The 20,188-nt window shown below is 44.2% G+C and overlaps 1 protein-coding gene across 19 annotated transcripts in view; it reads left to right on the top strand.

Moving 5' to 3' along the window:
• The window catches only part of RAPGEF1 (Rap guanine nucleotide exchange factor 1), a 137,393-nt gene that overhangs the window by 65,196 nt on the left and 52,009 nt on the right, over window positions 1-20,188 (top strand). For 15 of the 19 annotated variants that reach the window (XM_077851142.1, XM_077851148.1, XM_077851144.1 and 12 more), the window contains exons 2-5: window positions 2,975-3,114; window positions 3,698-3,811; window positions 8,898-9,076; window positions 13,238-13,394. In XM_077851142.1, coding sequence (XP_077707268.1) covers window positions 2,975-3,114; window positions 3,698-3,811; window positions 8,898-9,076; window positions 13,238-13,394 — 590 coding nt within the window. The remainder of the gene's footprint in view (window positions 1-2,974; window positions 3,115-3,697; window positions 3,812-8,897; window positions 9,077-13,237; window positions 13,395-20,188) is intronic. The other 4 variants (XM_077851149.1, XM_077851150.1, XM_077851155.1 and 1 more) reach the window with 1 other exon arrangement.

Here is a 20,188-nt window from a genome sequence, read left to right as displayed (position 1 = left end):
TTGTAGCAGGTGACAGGATTTCTTTTTCTTTTTCTTTTTTTATTGTCAGGCAATATTCTGTTGTATGCTTATGCCACATTTTATTTATTCATTTATGGACATTTGAGTTATTTCTACCTATTGATTTGTATGAATAATGCTGCTGTGAACTTTTGTGTACGAATCATATGGATACATGTTTTCATTTCTCTTGGGTATATGACTAGGAATAGAATTGCTGGGTCATCTGGTAACCCATATAGGAGGGTTCCAGTTCCCCAACCATCACCAATACTTTGTTATTACATGTCTTTTTTTATTATATCTAGTGGGTTTTAAGAGAAACTTAAGTTGGTTTTGGCATTTCCCTGATGATTAATGATGTTGAACGTCTTTTCTTATCTTTATTGCTCTTTTGTTTATCTTATTTGGAGAAATGTCTATTGAAGTCCCCTGGTCATTTTTAATTGGATTATTTGTCTCCTGTTGAGTTTTAAGAGTTGTTTATATTTTCTGTATGCAGATCCTTATCAGGTATATGACTTGCAAATATTTTCTCCCATTCTATAGTTTGTCTTTTCACTTTCTTGGTGGTATCATTTGTAGCACAAACATTTTAATTGACATATAGTATCATATTAGTTTTAGGTGTACAGCATAATGATTTGATATTTGTATGTATGGCAAAATGATCACCACAATAAGTTTAGTTGAAAGGTTTACATTTTGATGAAGTCCAGGTCATCCGATTTTTCTTTTGTCACTTGGATTTTTGCATCCTAAGAAACCATTACTAAACCCAAGATCACACAAATTGTATCCCTGTGTTTTATTCTAAAAGTTTATAGTTTATAAATAAACTGTTCAATAGTTAATAGTTTTAGCTATTACATTCAGATCTTTGATCCATTAATTTTTGTATATGATGTGAGATAAGGGTCCAGATTCATTCTTGTTCTTTTATGTATGAAATATCCACAGTCATTGCCAGCACCATTTGTTGAAAAGAGCATTTATTCATCCATTGAATGGCCTGACACCTTTTTAAGAATTGATTGGCCTTAGGGATGCCTGGGTGGCTCAGTGGCTGAGCATCTGCCTTTGGCTCAGGGTGTGATCCTGGGGTTCCAGGATCAAGTCCCACATCAGGCTCCCTGCATGGAGCCTGCATCTCCTTCCGCCTGTGTCTGCCTCTATCTCTCATGAATAAATAAATAAAATCTTTAAAAAAATGTTTTAGAGTTTTTAGTGTATGTCTTGCACTTGTGTTAATTATATGCCTCAGTATTTTATTCTTTTTGATGATATTATCAATGGAAGCTTTTTTTGTTTTGTTTTGTTTTTATTGACATATAGTTGACATACAGTGTTATACTAGTTTCAGGTGTACAACATAGTGATACACTTGTGAGCACAGCATAGCATGTAGAGATGCTGTGCTCACAAGTATAGTTATCATCCATCACCATAAAACACTATTACAATATCATTGACTATATTCCCTATGCTATACTTTTAATTCCAACAACTCAGTCATTCCATAACTGGAAGCCTGTGTCTCCCTCTCTTTTTACCCCATTTTGTCCATCTTCCTATCCCCCTTCCCTCTGGCAACCATCATCAGTTCCCTGTAGTGTAAATGGAAGCTATTATTATTATTATTTATTTTTTCTAGAGAGAGAAGGAGAGGGAGAGAGAGAATCTTAAGCAGACTCTGTGCTGAGCGCAGAACCTAACATGGGGCTCGATCTCACGACCCTGGGAGTCATGACCTGAGCCAAAATCAAGAGTTGGACATTTAACCAACTGAGCATCCAGATGCCCCTAAATGGAAGCTTCTTAAAATGTTGTTTTGGAGCATACATTTGTACTATATAGAAATCCAACAAACTTTTTTTTTTTTTTTTTTTTTTTTAGAAACAAGTGAAAAATTAGGTTTATTTATTTATTTTTTAAAAAGATTTTATTTACTTATTCATGAGAGACACAGAGAGACAGGCAGAGACATAGGCAGAGGGAGAAACAGGCTCCCTATGGGGTGCCCAATGCAAGACTTGATCCCAGGACCCTGGGATCACAACCTGAGCCAAAGGTAGAAGCTCAACCACTGAGCCACCCAGGTGCCCCTGACTTTATGATTTTTAACTACCTTAAATACCTTGAAGTAAGTAGAATCGCACGTTATTTGTCTTTCTGTGGCTGGCTTGTTTTGCTCAGTATAATGTCTTGAAGATTCATTCATCCAACAAACTTTTGTATATTGACTTTGTATCCTGTGACTTTATTGAATTGGTTTATTAGTGCTAATAGTTTTTTAGTGGATTGCTTGGGATTTTCCATATATAAGGTCATCTACAAATTGAATTTTATGTCTCCCTTCCCAAGCTAGATGGCTTTTGTTAGGGTACTGGAGTACAATATCGAATAGGAATGGCAAGAATGGACACCCAGGGCTTGTTCCTGATCTTGAAGAGAAACCATCCAGTCTTTCACTGTGTTCCAGAAGATTTTGAACTCCTTAGTGCTATTTCAGTCTCCAGTGCCAACTCTGAGGCCTTGCCCATGACACTTATTGCTATTCCCTAAACTAACAAAAATCAGAAGGTTGATTCAAAAGAGCCTTTCTTTCCAGTTCATTCATCCTACACTTCTGTGATTCTACTTTAATATTCTTTCTTCTTAGTTCCCTTAGACTTTGGTTAGCTCACCATACAAACTCCATGGAAGACACTGGAAATATTTGCGAGTTCTTTTTCCATAGCTATTTTGACTGCCTTTGACTTCCACAATTCTGAACAACCTAATTTACATGGAAATTGCAGAAATTAAATTGTGTGAGCAGAAGTGTTTCAATAGATCGGTCTTTCCTTTCCTTTGTAACTCTAAACAGCCAGGGAAGATTTGTTTAGGGATGATGCTTGTCTCCACAAAAGGTCAGTGGAGCACAGCTCCTTCCTACCCTGCTTCTAACCATTAGTACCCTCTTTGTTTTCAGATTCTCAGCGTTCTCACCTCTCTTCCTTCACCATGAAGCTGAAGGACAAATTCCACTCACCCAAAATCAAGAGAACGCCATCAAAGAAGGGAAAACCAGCTGAAGTTTCTGTGAAAAATCCGGAGAAGCCTGTGAGCAAAGTAAGCCAACTCTCTCTAGGTGTTCCTCCTGGCCTTCGCCTACTTCGAGCATTATGAGTTTGTGCTGTTCTTAAGTTCATTCCCTGGGGATTCAGCTTTCAGTGCAGAACACCTACTCCATAGCATTCCATGCTTCCAGGCAGGGGCCTTCAGCGTCCTTGTAAAATATGAGCCTTTAGGATGGTGAGTGTTTCTCCTGTTAATCAGAGTCGAGTTCATTCAGCAAGAGCAGTTCCCCTTTTCCAGATGTGTTACCCTCTGGGCATTTAAAACAGCTCAGCGCACCATGTACACCCCACAATGCTGCCTCCCTGCCCCAGACAGCCCCATGTTGCCCTGGCACGCACACACTTAGAGGGAGGTTTGTGACATCCAGAACATCCTTCATTTGGCTTTAGGGCCCATGCTCTGAGACATGCCAAATCCTTGAAGCCCGGCCAAGGATGTCCTCAAACACGAGTAACCTCCGCAGGACCAGTCAAGTCAGATATGTCGAAACAGCGGTAGATGTTCACCAACCCCTCCCTTCAGCCTCAAACGGCCATTTCAAGCTCTGTAGGAATCCAGGTTTCCTCTCTTCCAGGAGGCAACAGACAGATTTCTACCAGAGGGCTACCCTCTCCCCTTGGATCTGGAGCAGCAGGCAGTAGAATTTATGTCCACCAGTGCTGTGGCTTCCAGGTCTCAGAGGCAGAAGGTCAGTGTGATGCTAAGAACAATTGGGTTTGCCTTGCCTTCTACTGCAGAATCCTGGGCCATGGTTTTGGGGATGGAAAGAAAAATCTATTGCAATATCCATGTGTTCAAGTGGGTGGTGACTATGGGCTTCACTGTTCAGGAAATAGTTCAGGGGCCTTGGGTAAAAATTAAGAGTTTATCCAAGCCCCTGTGGTCTTTGGAGGGAGCTCAGCACTCCATGATGAAAGCTTGGGGGTCCTTTCCAGGGTTGGTTTGGGTGTGCTACTTGGGTCCAATGCGTTCTGGGGGAAATGGGTGAGTCTCATCTCTCAAGACCAGCTCTTCTTTCCTTGAGTTACTAAGATGACCTGAATAGTTAGGACAGGGAGGGGCATCTGCAGTAAAAGGTGCTGTGTTAGATGTCTAGCAAGCCTATGTGGTGAGAGCACACAGAACCAAGTACTCAGAACCAAGCACTCTCAGAGCCAGGGATACCTTTTGTGCCACTAACATTTATCCAGTCTTTTCCTCACCCCATGCTCAGTGCTTTATGCTTTTACTCTCTTACTGAACACTCATAATAGTCCTGAGAGATGGAAACTTATTTTGCAGAAGTGGAAGCTGAGGCTGTAGAGATAGGAAGCATTGGCCACCGTCACCCAGGAAAGGTAGTGATGGCCTGATTTGAGCTCAGGCCATCTGACATGCAAGTTAAAACCCTCGGGATGCTATGTTTCCTCTTTATGAAAGCCAGAATTTATTTTTTGAATGTCCCACAAATCCAAATGTTAACTCTCACACTAAACATAAAAGGAAAATTAACTTTAACGATGTAAAATAAAAATAAACCTTGTAGAGAAATATAATCCTAATGTTCCAGTGATTGTCCACAGCATAGTGGGTAGTAGAACTGTTGTCACAACCATCAATTAAACGTCACTGGCAAACACTGACCCGTTATATAAACACATAATTCTTGAATTTTGCAGCGTACCTATATTTTTGTTTTTATTTTAACTAGCAAAATATCTTAAAATTCTAGTTAAAAGTGGAGAACATTAAAGTTCGAAGTCCAGAAGTCTTTTGTCGAATAACCCTGTTTCCTGCCTCATCCATTAGCAAAAGGAGGCTGAAGAGGAAGAGTAAAATGTTCAGTGTTTGCCAGATTGATGAAATTCTGCACTGCAGAGGAGGAAGAAAGTAGGAGATTTGGTGTGCACCATAGAGATTTTTCTGGTTTAGTCTGTTCAGCAGCTTCTTGGAACTGAGTTTGGTCAAACAAACAAAAACCCCAAGCAGAGCATCCATGGTCATGTAGCGCTAGTGCAGCCAGCCCAGAATAAAATGACTTAGAACAACCGTGTCTCCTAGTCAACTCTGATAAGAGACTGTTTGGGCCACTCGGTTCTTGGAATTTTCCCCCTTCCTTCATTACTCCAAGAGAGGTCATGGGGGAACATTCATTGTGAAAGTGTCTTTCACTCGTGTGCATTCCTGCAAATGCCAGGGGACATTGGCAATGTCTGGAGACACTTTTGGTTGTCACCACTAGAAAGGTGAAGCAGATGCTTCTGGATCTGGTGGGTAGAAGCCGGTGATGCTGGTAAACATCCTACACAGGACAGCCCTCCTCACAACAGAGAATTCTCCACCCCAAAATGTCAGTAGTGCAAAGACTGAGAACTGTTGTGTAGCAGGGAACTGAGGGTATCGCCTTGGCCCAGGGAAGAATGTTACTCTGGTTTGGTTACCCTTTAAGAAGGGCTGAATTACCCTTTAAGAAGGGCTGAATTACTCTGCTCTGCCCCAAGTCAGCTGTCCAAAATGACCTGGGTACAAACCTGTTGTTTAGTAGAAGCTCACAAGCAGACCTGGAAGTATTGGGGAATCTGCCAACATGTGAGAACTTAGAAGATGCTGTTGGAGAAATCTGAAGATACATTTATCATTTGCTGTCATTATTATTTTTTTTTAAGATTTATTTATTTATGATAGACATAGAGAGAGAGAGGGGCAGAGACACAGGAGGAGGGAGAAGCAGGCTCCGTGCCGGGAGCCTGACATGGGACTCGATCCCCGGACTCCAGGATCGCGCCCTGGGCCAAAGGCAGGCACCAAACCGCTGAGCCACCCAGGGATCCCCATTTGCTGTCATTATTAATTACTAATTAGCTCTTACTTCTTAGAGAATATTTCCATATATGTTCTCATTTTAATCCCAATTTATATGTATGGCATTCCCTGTTTATTTTTTTAATATTTTTTTTAAGATTCTATTCATTCGTGAGAGGCACAGAGAGAGAGAGAGAGAGAGAGAGAGAGAAGAGAGAGGCAGAGACATAGGCAGAGGGAGAAGCAGGCTCCATGCTGGGAACCCGACATGGGACTCAATCCCAGGTCTCCAGGATCGCACCCTGGGCTGAAGGCGGTGCTAAACCACTGAGCCACCCGGGCTGCCCTTATCTTTATTTATTTTTAAGTAGGTTCCACACCCAACATGGGGCTTGAATTCATGATCCTTATATCACAAGTCATATGCCCTACTGACTGAGCCAGCTGGGTGCCCCAGCATTCCCTATTTAAATATGTGGGAAATTGCAGCTCAGTCGATAGAAGCATAGATTTAGATTCATCTACAGTTTACTGAGGGACTCTCTTTGCCCAGGCCCTGTCCTAGGTGATTTCACATCCTGTCTTATTTACTCATCATAACTGCATGCACAAGCTTTTATTATTCCTAATATACAGAGTTTGGGCTCTGGCCCAAGTTTCCTTGATCAAAATCTGGTTTTATTTTAGATTACCCAGATTAGGTATTATCCTCCCCATTTTGCAGATGAGGAACCTGAGGCTAGTGGTTCCCCAGCCCAGCAGTGGCTTCGGGTCTCGGCCTCCCCCAGCACCACTACCCTTTTCAGGTGTGTGGCCTGATGGTGGCGTCACCCTCACAGTGGGAAGGGATGCCCCGGTTGAGACAGGCACCTGCCTCAGAGATGGTGCAACTGGGAGCCTCCAGCAGAACCAAGTTTTTGGGTTCCCAATTCTAGCACGTGCTCTGTCTAGGTGTCTCTCTGTAAACTCTTCTGACTGCTGGCTGCATTTTGCAAGAAGCCCAGAGTTGAACAGCCATAGATAGCTGTTCAGGAGCAGAGGTGCTGTGAATGGATAGTGCTCAGAGGCCATTGATTCTGGAAGTGTAATTTGCTAGACAGTTAATGGATAAAACCTGATGCTGCTAAGTTGATGGTTCCTTTAGTAGGAGCCCTGGGCAGCCTGGCTCTTCAGTGGCACATTTGATCTCTCTGCAAATGACAGGAAGATTCTTTTTGCTCAGAAGTGCCTTCCTTCCCCTTTTGGGTGCCTCTCATCTCCACGTCAGCCCCTTTCTCCCTAGCAAACCTGATGACACATTTTCTTATAATGTTTCCCGCTTCCTCCCCATCTTTCGTCATCCCTGGCTCCAAACACGTCCTGATGTGCTGAGATGGCAGGGCTGTGGTCAGGGACCCTCTAGCCAGACTGGCCAGCTGGGGTTTCATCACATTGATGTCTAAGTATAAATCCTTCATAGTCACGTTCTCTCTGGCCCTGGCAGGTAATGACAAAGCAGAGAGCTCTTGTCCATGAGGTGGGAAACAAGAGCCTGGCCTCTTGGAAACACAGTAAATAAACACGTCTAGTCGTGAAAAAAAGAAAAAAGGTGAGAGTAAAGAGGCCAGTGATGGGGGCAGGGAAGGGTTCCCCCTCTTAAAGAATTTCATCTTTGAGGTCTACAGACCACCTTTGGCGAAGTACCCCTTTGAGAGAAAGTGAATCAGGTCTTTGGAAGTTGACTGACCAAAGAATCTATTTACTTCATGATCCCATTTATATATCTGTCTTTTGATATTCCTACACATTAAATGCCTCCAGTGTAGAACGTTTTAACTAAACCTTCCCCATTGTTTAAGAAGAAAAGAGCTAGTATTCTGAATCATCATCACTTATCTATCATTTATTTATAGATTATTGTTTAAATCAGCTTTTTCTAGAAACATTTTTCTTGTCTTTGGTTGCTTTTATTTATATATTCACTGCACCCCAAAGAGCCCACAGGTGGCAGTTTTCCTCCTATACAGCGATGATAATTTGCAGTGGACATGTGATCAGTTCTACTTGGGTGGGGTATCCGTTTTTGGATTTAACCATTTTATAGATCGTCCTTGATCTCCCTTCCCTACCAGCCAGTTGGGACCTGGGTCAATGATATTAGAGCCAATAGAGAGGGAGGTTGGGGAAAGGAACCAAGGGTGGGGGCAGTGTGTGGCCACTGACTGGATTCGAGGTATCCTGTAGTCAAGGAGAAAAAATTTGGGCATGGGAATTTGCATACTGGTAAGTTCAGGGCTCTGAACTCTGTATTTTATTTTTGTCCTAGCTGAGCTTTCTTCAGGAACAGGGACTGTGAATGCTGTTAGCATTTGCTACACGAGTAGTGATTGAATCATTGCCCCCTGCTCTGGCTTCTTCACCTTTTCACCCCAGAGCCATCCCCCCTTTCAAACCCTGGGTTTTCTAGACCCTTTGAGAGAGCCATGACATTTCATTGGGTGGGGACTACATCTTTGTGTTGAATGTGGGAATCTCATGAGGAGTCCTGGGAGAATGGGTTTTGGACATAAATGCCTCTGACTGTCTCACCTTGGGATTTCTTGATTTGATTTACTGGATAGATAAGCACCATGGGACCTAACTGTTAGTTCTGTAAGCTTCCTATAGCCATCAGCAAATTAGTCCTCCCTATGCCTAATGAGATTAGTGGTGTTAGAGGAGTGTGGTTAGAGGAGGAGAAGCAATTTTCAGAACCTCAGGCCACATCAGACTCTGAACGAGGAAGGGAATTCAGGAGTATCTAAATGAACTGTCTTGGTCCAGGCTCCCTCCTCCTTCCTTCAAGACTAGCCTCTCTCCTGACTGCAGACCTTAGAAAGTAACTTGGCTTTGTCTCTGCAATAAGAAGCCTTTACTGTTTGCATCGATCTCAAGCTAGAAATCATACTTTATTTTTCCAAAACAGCTCCCGTTAATCTTTCTCCTCCCTCCTTATGCTCAACATCTCCTTTCAGAACCTGAGCTGGCTGGAAGAGAAGGAGAAGGAAGTTGTTAGTGCCTTGCGCTACTTTAAGACTATCGTGGACAAGATGGCTATTGATAAGAAGGTACTGGAGATGCTGCCAGGGTCAGCCAGCAAGGTGCTGGAGGCCATCTTACCCCTGGTGCAGAGCGATCCTCGAATTCAACACAGGTGAGTTGCCCTGAACTCGTTGGCCGTGTCAGAGCAAGAGAGGCCTCTGAGTGTCTTGGTTTGGGAGCATTTCAAAATATGGGCTTCTGGGAATAGAGAAGAGCTCTGGGAGGGAAAAGAGCCCTCTCCCTGCCTTTCGCAGCTATGAATGGATGTTCTCCCAAGGTTGATGTCATTGCTCATGAAGCCTTGACACCGATGGAGATCTCTGCCCTTGCTAGGGCTGTAGCCACAGAAGTCTGTGGTTGTTTCTTGGCCTTAGGTCATCGGCAGTAATCAGATTGATTTGGATACATTTCTAGTCCCCTTCCTTACCCATGGCATATAGAGACATTAAGCCCTATTAACACCTAGCCTGGTAGAGACCTTGACTGCGTAGCTGATTAGGCCAAAAGAGGTAAAGAAGAATCCCATTAGAGCATGGATTCATGAAACATTTAACTGTGGCAAGCCAGGCTGTCCCAGACAGTGCCCAGAGTCACTGGAAGCCAGGTATGTGGAGTGGAAGATTGCTTTTGTTGCTGGAGTGCACTTTTCCCTTGAAGGTTGGGAGCAACTTGCCCCCATTTCTGTTGTTAAGTCAGAAAGGAAAGGAATATTAAATGTAATCTTAAGTGAGAGCCTAGCAGGCACTTTTTTCTTTGAGAGGCTGTCAGATGCCTACTGGCTTGGTTTTTCTGGTACCTGCTCAGGATAAACGCATCTCTGTTTTCAGGTCCTTGAGGTAGTTTAATGTTCATACAGCCCTGTGAGACTGAGCTTTTATGAACCGCTTTCAGAACTTGGCAGCGAAGTGCATGGTTTTCTTCTTCTAGGAGATAGTGCAAACAGTGTCTTTATTTCTAAGAAGCTCTTTGCCCTGGGCCTTCTGCCCTGGAGTCTCAGCTGACCCTTGTGGATTGTACTCTTTGAGTCAGTTGGTCATGGAGGATAAAACATTGGTATGGCTTTGCCCCGCTACAGTCTTCACTTCTCTAGGCTGTGCTCCTGGCCCAGAGGAGGAGCCTGAGAGTCCTGTTGTGCCCTACCTAGGTGTCACACACTGAGTGATTTGTGTGCTGGTCTCCAGACCGAGGACTGTCTCTCTCTAGTAGTTAACTTCGTGCCAGCTCATAGAAGGGCCCAGTGCTGTTCTCCTTTGAGGGGATGTGCCCGACGGTATACTAGGGTCAGATGTGTGGATGGCTTTTGATGCACTGTTCTCCTGCACCTCTACTTGTGTGATGGTCTCTACCACGGAAGAGTTAGGACCTAGTGGAAAAACTCAACTTCCCCATGTGTGATAAGGCACTAATTTTATGGTACCAAGTGGCAGCTCTGTTGGGATTTAAGGGAGAGAGTTAGAGGAGAGCTCCATGGTCCAGTTAAACTTCCTGGAGCAGGAGCTGCTGGAGCAGGGCCTGAAGGAAAGGTGAGAATTGGACTGGCCATTGGGGCAGGGGAGGGAACAGGAAAGCAAAGGGCTGGCAGGGCATGGGATGCTCCTGGAGGGCGGGGACACAGCAATCATGCCAGGAGAGTGTGACCACTTTGGGGCATTGACCGAGGGACAGTGGGGAGTCGGAGCTGTGCCCCGCCAGCCTCAGGTCAGGTGCTGAGCCTCCCTAGGAGAGTCCAGCGAACAGTGCATGTGTGTGGCTGCTGGGACTGTTGTTCCTGGAGCGTTAGCCCGCAGCTGTGCCTGGGAGGTTCCTTTCTAGCTGCGCCAACACTGGAGGAATGGATCAGCGATAGGACAGTGGTTTGGGGGCATTTTTGGTGTATGGTGATGTTTTATAGCTATTTTGTAGTTGACAAAAATGATTTCATGTCTAGAGCATTTTCCTAGAGAGAACCAAACACCTGGATGTGACTGTAAGCAGCAATGACTCTCTTTTTTCTGGTAGTTCTTTGGCTGATACCACTTCCAGGACTTTTCTTCCTGAAATTCTTGCAAGGTCAACTGATAGTATTTTTCTTGGTCGCCCTGACAGCTCTTCCTTGAAGTTTCCTCTTCGATCCCTTCTGTCATCTCGTTCCTCCAGTGCAGTTTATAAGCTGGAAAAGTGTCTTCCTGTCTTCTGTGCAGAGCTTTCTCTGCGTGGTGTGTCCTAGCTGATGGGCTTTTGGTCGCCCTACCTTAGGGAGCTGGGACAGTGGTGGGCTGGCTTTGGAACAAGCGGCTGCATTGCTGAGTGTAAGCAGTGTTGGAAGGCACAGAACACCCAGAGACGGTTGAGAACAGAATCCATGCTTGCCTTCAGTACTGATGGCTTCCCTCCATTTCAGAAACTGACCAGCCACTAGTCCTGTGGATATTTTCACATCCAGAACCCTCCTTCCTTTTAATGCCTTAGCCCCTGACACAGGAATCTTCTGCTCCCAAGCTAATTCTGTGAAGCGTGGCCACAGTTGCCAGATTCCGTCAAGTGCCCTCAGGGAAGCGTTAACCATCCGGTGCAAGTAGAATTTAAGTAGTAGGGAAAAGCATCTCCCCACCTCCTTTTCAGCTAATCCTTGCTCATAGCTCAACAGGGTGATTGGCACTTTGGTGGAATCCCTCACGGGCACTCTGGCAGAAGGCAGCCAGTCCTTGTTCACTGAGGCCTCCCCTGGTCCCACCTGGAGGGAAAAGGCGGGGTTGCTTGGGGGGGTTGCTAGTGGTGCATTTCCAGCACCTCCAGTCCAGCCTCCAGGGAAGACTGAGGTCCTGTCTCCCTCCAGCAACCCTCCTTCCCAAGGGAGTGGGTCCAACACCCAATACTTATCACTCCTGTTGCTCTCTGAGGCAGCCAAACCCTGGCTCTCCCAGGGCCCCTTTGGTAAATTGTTCTTGTTTCTAATGGGACTCAAGGCATTGCTTTCATTCTTTGACTGTTCTTTTCTCCTGTTGGAACATGCACAGAGTGGAATGACTGGCTGAATGGAAATTGTAGATGTCCTGGAAAAACTTTTTCCTCCTTACCTGATTTTGAAGAACTTCTCACTAGAGCATTGTTTGGTTCAGATTTTTTATTTTAAATAGCTTTGTTTTTAGATCTTTTTTTTTTTTTTTAAGATTTTATTTATTTGAGAGAGAGAGACCGTATGCACAAGTAGGGGGAACAGGAGTGGGAGAATCAAGGCTCCCCGCTGAGCAGGGAGCCCCACACGAAGCTCGATCCCAGGACGCTGGAATTATGACCTGAACCACCCAGGCACCCTTTTAGAACTTGTTTTAATCATATCTTACAATATTCTACTTTTTTCTCAAAATTCTATCTTTGGCCCCTAAATGTCTACCTCACTTTTTTTCTCTACCCACTTTTTTTTTCAGTGGAGGAAGGAGCATCCCCCAACTTTTCCATATTTTTGCTCTTCCTTTCTTATAATGTATAATATTTAAAATGGAAAAATTATCTCTAGTTATTCAAAACTGTGTAGGAGATCTAAAAAGTCTACATTTGGGCCTCCCCTCTCTGATCATTGAGGTGTCCAGAAGTTGCTGGGCCTTCCGCTCTGTGTGGGCATCCCAGTGTACAATGGGCACCTCCCCCTCTCCCCCCACCAAGCCACAGGCCTCCTCTCCTCTCATCTGTCGTCTTGCCATGCTTTTGAAATGGAGTACTGCTCTGGCATGTCTGCCATGGAGATGGTGCAGAGGATGATGAAGCTGAGCCCATGGTAGAAGGAATTCTAGTGAGTTACAGATCTGTTGGAGCTTATGTTTAGAGGCTGTTTCAGTAAAGGATCCTGCTTGCTAAAATCTGCAAACCTGTTGGCTCCTTGTGATACATTTAACATGTTCGTCTGATCAAAATAAGAAGTGTATGGTGCTTTAACTAATGATTAGCAGCGAGGAGGAGGGGAAAATAGGACACTCCTTAACAGAGGCCAGAATCTTGCAAGGGAGGGGTGAAGTTTGAAGAAGTATATAAACTATAGCGATGGAATTTTTATGTTATATTTAGGAAATGAAAAAAGATTTTATGACACACTCAAATATAAAGCTCTGTACAGCATTTGTTGGATATAAGGGCATAGGTTCAGGGGGTGGGGACAGTTTGTTATCAAAAAGGAGGTGTGGCTCTTAGAAAAATTGAGAAACGTGCCCCCATCACCAAGAAACTGGTTCTGTATTAAACAGTTCTGTGTTAAACAGTCACCGTTTAACGTTCCTAACAAACTCTTCTCTTCCTCCAGCTCAGCCCTCTCCTCTTGCTATAGCCGAGTGTACCAAAGTCTTGCCAACCTCATCCGTTGGTCTGACCAAGTGATGCTGGAAGGTGTGAACTCAGAAGATAAAGAGACGGTGACAACGGTGAAGGGGGTCATCAAGGCGGTACTGGATGGAGTGAAGGTAGGCTGCAGGCGCTAGGCCTCCCTGCTGAACATCTGTCACATGAGACCTTTCTCCCAAACTGAATGCATTAAAAAACTGAATGCATTAAAACAACTGTCTTCCAGTATCTCTGGTGGGGGTGTCCTGCTCTGTCCCATAGCCATTTACTTCTCTCTGCTACAAATGGCTCTTACAGCAATAGAAACCTTTGGAGTGCATATCTCCATAGCTGGAAAAGCTGCCAGAAGCAATCAACATTTATTGAGCATGTATTAAATCTTCAGTAAGTCTTTACATTACAGCTCTGGCTCTGCGTGCTTGCCAGCTAGACAAAATGCAGAGGAAATTGGTTTTGCATTGACTTTTAGCAAAACTCTCAGCAAGACAGATGCTATCTTTTCATGTTCTAAGAACTTCTGGGATTCTTGGTAGAAAAGCAGGATTGAGATGAGTAAGAAGTGAAACTGTCTGGATTTGAAATCCTTGATGCGATCTGTGACTTTACTAGCCAGGGAAGTTGGAAACAGCACAGTGGGAAATTATGAATCATAGTTAAGGTAAGAGGTGAAAGCCATAGAGGGCCTGAAATTGGGGTCCACAAGACAAACTGTAATTGAGACAGTAAGTCCTAGTGGGTGAGGAGCGAGGCAGAATGTAAGCATGAAGTGGATGAGGGTCTTTGGATCAGGATTAGGGCTGTGAGCAGTGGGAAAGAAAGTAGAGACCTGCTGTTTCATGAGGCCATATTATATAGTGGAAAGAGAGAGGACTTAGCCTTGGACTCGGCTGGGTTTGAATCCCAAGTTCACTACTTACTAGTTTGTGAACTTGAGCAATTTACTCAAAGGCTCTGTACCTTAATTAACTCATCTGTAAAATGGGTATAATAATTGTGCCATATACCCTAGGGTTGTGGAAAGTATTAAATTAATTACTACATATAAAGCTTTTATTTATTTATTTATTTATTTTCATATAAACCTTTTAGAACAATGCCTGGCACATACTAAGCATTCAGACTTTAGCTGCTTTTTTTTTTTTTTTTTTTTTTTAACTAATTGTGTGGTGCTAGGTGTGTGCTTTAGAAGCTAATCTCTTGGCTTGAGGGAATTAAAAAAAACTAAAAGCTGTGTCATCCTCCTTCCTACACTCCTCAGTCCAAAACTATAGCTGAGGTATTTTAAAGAATTCCTTCTCTATTCATCCATGCTGGCAGATTCCTACAAGCTGCCTCCTTAGATTGACATCCCCCAGAAGTTCTGAGGGAAGGCTAAGAAAGCATTGCTTAACGTTATGAATTGCTCTAGAATGAATTGTGTTGATTGGGGAAGTCCTTGTGGCTCCCTGCTTGCAGCACCATGTAAGTAGCCGCCGTGTCTGCTGGACCCATCACGGAGTTCATTTAGAGGGAGGCTTGGCTGGGTGGCACCAAGTGCCACCTCTGATGGCTCCAGGTTTTCTTTGTTCCCCAGAGTGTATTAAGTCCTAAGCCATCTGTTTTGGCCAGTGAGACTTAAGCCTTGAGTGGCTGTCGTGCAAGACCTTGTCACTTCCCAGATTTTGGAGTGGTCATACACATTATCCCATTTGATCTTCCCTGCAGCTCTTCGAGGTTAACAGGGCAGAATGAGACGTGACCTGAGTCACACTTCATCAGCAGAGTGTGTAGAGTCCTGGCTCACTCACCCCTGACTCTTCCTGTCCAGGCTTCTGGAAATGCTGTTATTGAAAATTGTTATTTTGCAGGTGACATTGTTCAGGTTTCCTTCTGCCAAATTATATTGAGATGTTCGAAACAAGTTAGAATGCCCAAAACAGGGCCAGCCTGGGTGGCCCAGCAGTTTAGCGCCACCTTCAGCCCAGGACCTGATCCTGGAGTCCCGGAATCAAGTCCCACATCGGGCTCCCCGCATGAAGCCTGCTTCTCCCTCTGCCTGTGTCTCTGCCTCTTTCTCTCTCTCGCTCTCTCTCTCTCTCTCTGTGTATGTCTCTCATGAATAAATAAATAAAATCATTGAAAAAAAAAAAAGAATGCCCAAAACAGATGAGATGGAGTTTCTATGTATAGAGCTTTGTCACGTTCCCAAGTCAGTTTCCATTATGGAATCATTAAAGTGCCAGAGTATCTGTTAAAAGCAATGTCTAAAGGAAACATTTCTCTGATTTTTCAAATTGACCAGTGAGAGAGAGAGAGAGGGAGAGAGAGAAGCTGACAGATTATGAACCCATCAGTGTCTGGAAACAAGTAACTTTTCCGCAATTGTTTTTAAAATACTTCACCTAGAATGAAGACTCTCTAGGTGATGAGCTCTGTGAATGCAGTTCCATTTCATTTACTCAAGAAGCATTTATTGAGAACTGCCTATGTGCCAGGCAGTGTGATGGCGTTGGGAATGTTGTGATAAAGCTGGCATAGTCCCTGACCTGATACAGCTTAGAATCTAAAGAGGGAAAAGGATGACAGAGTTTGTAATCTCTAATTATAACTCGGATGAGTGTTACAAGAAAAATGGCACATGGTCTTGTCTGTTTGGGTGACCTTCCTTTTTCAGGGTGGTCAGAGACTCTTCTCTGAGGGAGAGACAGGCTAAAGCCAGAGAGGTGTGCAGGAGTTGGCCTGTTCCTGAGAGCTTGTAATAGTTGGAATCAGTCCAGACACTGTAGGTTGGTGCATGTCCTTGGGGCCTTATAGTAACAGTAGCTAACATCTATTCCCTCCTCATGCTCATAACAACTCTGAATGTGATGTGATTGCCCTCTCAGTTATGGGAAGAGACTCCAGCAGATGGTGGTCAGTGGCAAGGTCTTACCTCACCCCTGAGCCTGCTGGACCCCAGGCCCTGTGCCCTCCCCATCACCCTCAGCTGCCTCCCATGAGAGGGGCCAACTATGCTCCTGCTCCCCACGCCAGCTGGCCTCCAGCTTCTCTCCCTGTCCCCATCAGGCTTAGGTCACCTTATGAGCCTGTGCCCTACTGCTGTGAGAGCCTCAGTTGGCTGGGAGGGAGGGGACCGTGCAGATATAAAATAGATTTGTTAGGGTGTCGTCATCCCACTTGTAGGAGAAATGCTGGCACATTCCTTTAAACTGAGTCACCGTCTTTCAAGTAACTCACTCAATTGTTAAATGGAATTCTTTTTTTGAAATGTTGAAGAAGCATTTTAAAACAGGATTACTTTGTTTATTACCATTTATTATTTAAAGCCCTGCATAAATGTCATTTGTTAGCTCTGTAACCTTCGGCAAGTTACTTCTGTGAGTTTCAAGTAGGTTTTAAAATATTTACCCTGAAGAACTGAAGAAAGATTAAGTAAGGTGATGTATATGAAGTACCTGGCAAGTGCTGGGTGCCCAGTAAACTGGGTAAGTACTGTTAACCATAGAAATGCTAATACCCAGGAAGACTCAGCTCGCATTTACCAATTCTTGACAGTGGCTGTGGCTCTTCTCCACGCATCACGTCAAAAGACAGACCTGTTATTATCTGATCTGGCCCAGGCAGGTGCTCTGCTCATAGGGCCCAAGGCTCAGAGAGTATGATGACTCCTCAAGGAAAGAATGTGAAGGCCCTAACACCTGGCTGTTGGGAACCGAGCCCCTCGAGCTCCAGCAGGTGACCTGGGTTGTCCTTTTGAAACCAGCACCCCAGCTCTCCCTATCTGTGCCATCTAAATGTCAGCTTCTCTTCTCAGATGCACAGTCTCTTACTTACCTCCCTGGCTCTGCTTCGCCCTCTTTGCAGACTTCCCAGGGATGTTGGTTCTCAGAGCCTCTTCCCCTGACCTCTAGCCCCCCAACCCTCACCCCACACTATTCACACTCACACTTTTATTTTGTTAACCTTCTCAGGGTTCCTGGGCTCAGTCCATTAAGTGTCTACTTTTGGCTCAGGTCATGATCCCAGGGTCCTAGGATCAAGCCCCACATCAGGCTCCTTACTCAGTGGGGAACCTGCTTGTCCCTCTCCCTCTGCTCCTCCCCCCTGCTTGTGCTCTCTCTCTCTCTCAAATAAATAAACAAAATCTTAAAAAACAAAAAAACTTCTCATGCTCACAGCCTTGGAGGAAAATTTAGAATACCTGCAGTTCTGTCATTTAACCATCACCACCCAAAATTGGACTTGGTACCATGCCAGACTCCCCTCATATATGTTAACCAAAAAAATAAAACAGCCAGTTATTGTGCCAGCAGAATGGGTTTATTCAGGAATAGGAGAGAATTACAATTTGGGACATGCAAGCCATAGCAAAACCACAGACAAGTCCAACAAAGAAAGGAGAGCATTATTTTATGGAGAAGGAAGAAGACGTTGGGAGGGACTGTTCTGAACAGAAGGCCACTGGAGAAAAGCAAGAGCTCAGGGCGAGGGTGGTTCCTTACTGGCAGAGTTGCTGAGGTAGCAGATTCCTCGTAGGAGATGCAGCATCTGTTGGATCTGTAGTCATGATTCCCTCCTGTTACGGGTGCCTCTGCTGTTGGGTCTGTAGTCATGATTCCCTCCTGTTATGGGTGCCTCTGCTGGGGTCTGTGAGTGATGATTCTTCCTGGAATTGATAACAGTGGTGTGGTTCCCCTTTCTAGCCTCCTAGCTCCACATTAGTGAGGTTTCCCTTTATCAGTTTCACTTATAACAGGAATATTTTGAAAGAAATATTTTTCTGACTGTATCAGTTAGGATTAGCTTTGGCTGCAAGACAATCCAAAATAATACTGGTTTTTAAAAGATAAAACTTTATTTCTCCATTGGGTACAAGAAGTTAACAGATGGGCAGTCTGAGGCTAATGATGTTTTCACACAATGGTCAGGCGTGTGATCTTCTCCTCCCTTGCTTTCCTGCCATCCTTAACATATGGATTCCACCTCCTGGTCCTGAGTGATTGCTTGGTCTCCATCCGTCGTGTCTACATTCCAGCCAGCGAGGAGAGGAGAGAGTAAGAAGATGTGCCTTCTCCATTTAAGGATGCCTCCTCAAAGGCCTCACAAAATTCACTCACATTTTATCGACCAGAACTTGGTCACATGCCCAGCTGAAATTTTGTCAATAAGGTAGAACATGTAGTATGGGCAACAAGCTGTCCCTGGCACACTGACATCTCAAATGAGCCATCTCTTTTATTCCTCATTCAGCTGCTTTTTAAAATCTTTGATGAAAAATGTCAAACGTTTGCAAGAAGAAAACAGTATCATGAAGCCTCATCAACATAGCTTCCACAGTTGTCCTCACTGCTGGTCATGCTTCTTTTCCTTTAGTACCTCTTCGGACTCCCCTGGATCATCAGAAGTAAATCCCAGACATCTGTCCTTGTTTTTGTTTTTTGTTTTTTTTTTTTGTGTGTGTGTGTGTGTGTGTATGTGTGTGTGTGTGTGTGTGTGTGTGTGTTTTTAAGATTTTATATATTTATTCATGAGAGAGAGAGAGGCAGAGACACAGGCAGAGGGAGAAGCAGGCTCCATGCAGGGAGCCCGACATGGGACTCGATCATGCCCTGGGCTGAAGGCAACGCTAAACTGCTGAGCCACCTGGGCCGCTCTGGCTGCTCGACATCTGTCCTTTGATCTGTAAATGCCCTAGTGCATAGCTCTAGGACAAAGCAGGCTTTTTCTGTGAAAGTCCAGGTAGCAACTATTTGAAACCTCTTAGGCTACATGTGATTTCTGCCACATATTGGTCTCTGTTGCATATTCTTGTTGTTTGATTAGTATAATTTTTTAAAAGGAATCTATTTGAGAGAGAGAGAGAAAGCGAGCATGAGCAGGGGGGTAGGGATGAGGGAGCAGAGGGAGAGGGCTGGAAACAGACTCCCTGTCCAGTGCAGAGCCTCATGTAGGGGCTTGATCCAGGACTCTGAGATCATGACCTGAGCAGAAATCAAAAGCCCGACACTTAACCAACCAAGCCACCCAGGTGCCCCCTTAACAAAGCATTCTTACCCTGAGGGCCTTACAGACAGCAGACCCTGGGCTGGACCTGGCCTACATGCAGGGTGTGGTTTTCTACATTATTCATTAATATGTACCTAATGTTCCCTTTTCTCTGTGTTTTTGTCCTTACAACTTACTTGTTTTTTCAGAAGGGATTACCACTGCTGAAAGTCTCCCACATTCTGGATTTTGCTGATTGCATCTGTGCAGTATTGTTTAGCATGTTCCTCTGTCCCTTGAATTTCCTGTAAAACCAGAGACTGAATCAGATGCAGGTTTTCATATTTTGAATACTTCCTAGGTGCTACCCTGCACCTTCATCAAGAGGCATCTTTCCATTTTTGATGTTAGTAGTCACTGATGATTATTGCATAGGTCTCTTCATTACTTAGCTGGGATACACTTAAATGGCTAACTTCCTATGTCAATTTATGGTTATCCTGAGTTATAATTCTCGGAGAAAAGACAGGATCAGTGCTTCATTCCTTCCCTTATTGACCAGTTATTGAAATAATGTTTGCTGGCATCCTTTAATGTGATCAGTGAATTGAGCTTTTTTCTGATAGTATTTTGAACTCATGGATGGAGCCATGCCAGCCAGGCTCTAGTACACTCAGGTTGTCACTCTTACTCATGCCCAGACCCCATCTTGGGCCACTGACAACTTCTTCAGGCTATTTCCTGAGTTCATTGCGACATGACCCTAGAGGTCTTTGATAGTTTTCTTACTTTATAGTATGAAAAGATAATTCCAAGCTCATCTGATACTTATTTTGTTTAGGTGTGGTGGTGGCAGTGGTGGTAAACAGCTTTATTGAGATACAATTCCCATACCGTAGATTTCACTCACTTACCCTATACCATATAGTGATTTTATTTTATTTATTTT

The sequence above is a fragment of the Canis aureus genome, chromosome 16 (genome assembly GCF_053574225.1).
Source record: "Canis aureus isolate CA01 chromosome 16, VMU_Caureus_v.1.0, whole genome shotgun sequence".
Lineage (NCBI taxonomy): Eukaryota > Metazoa > Chordata > Mammalia > Carnivora > Canidae > Canis > Canis aureus.
Note: the sequence above shows the minus strand (reverse complement) of the source record. Positions and strands in the feature narration are given on the sequence as shown.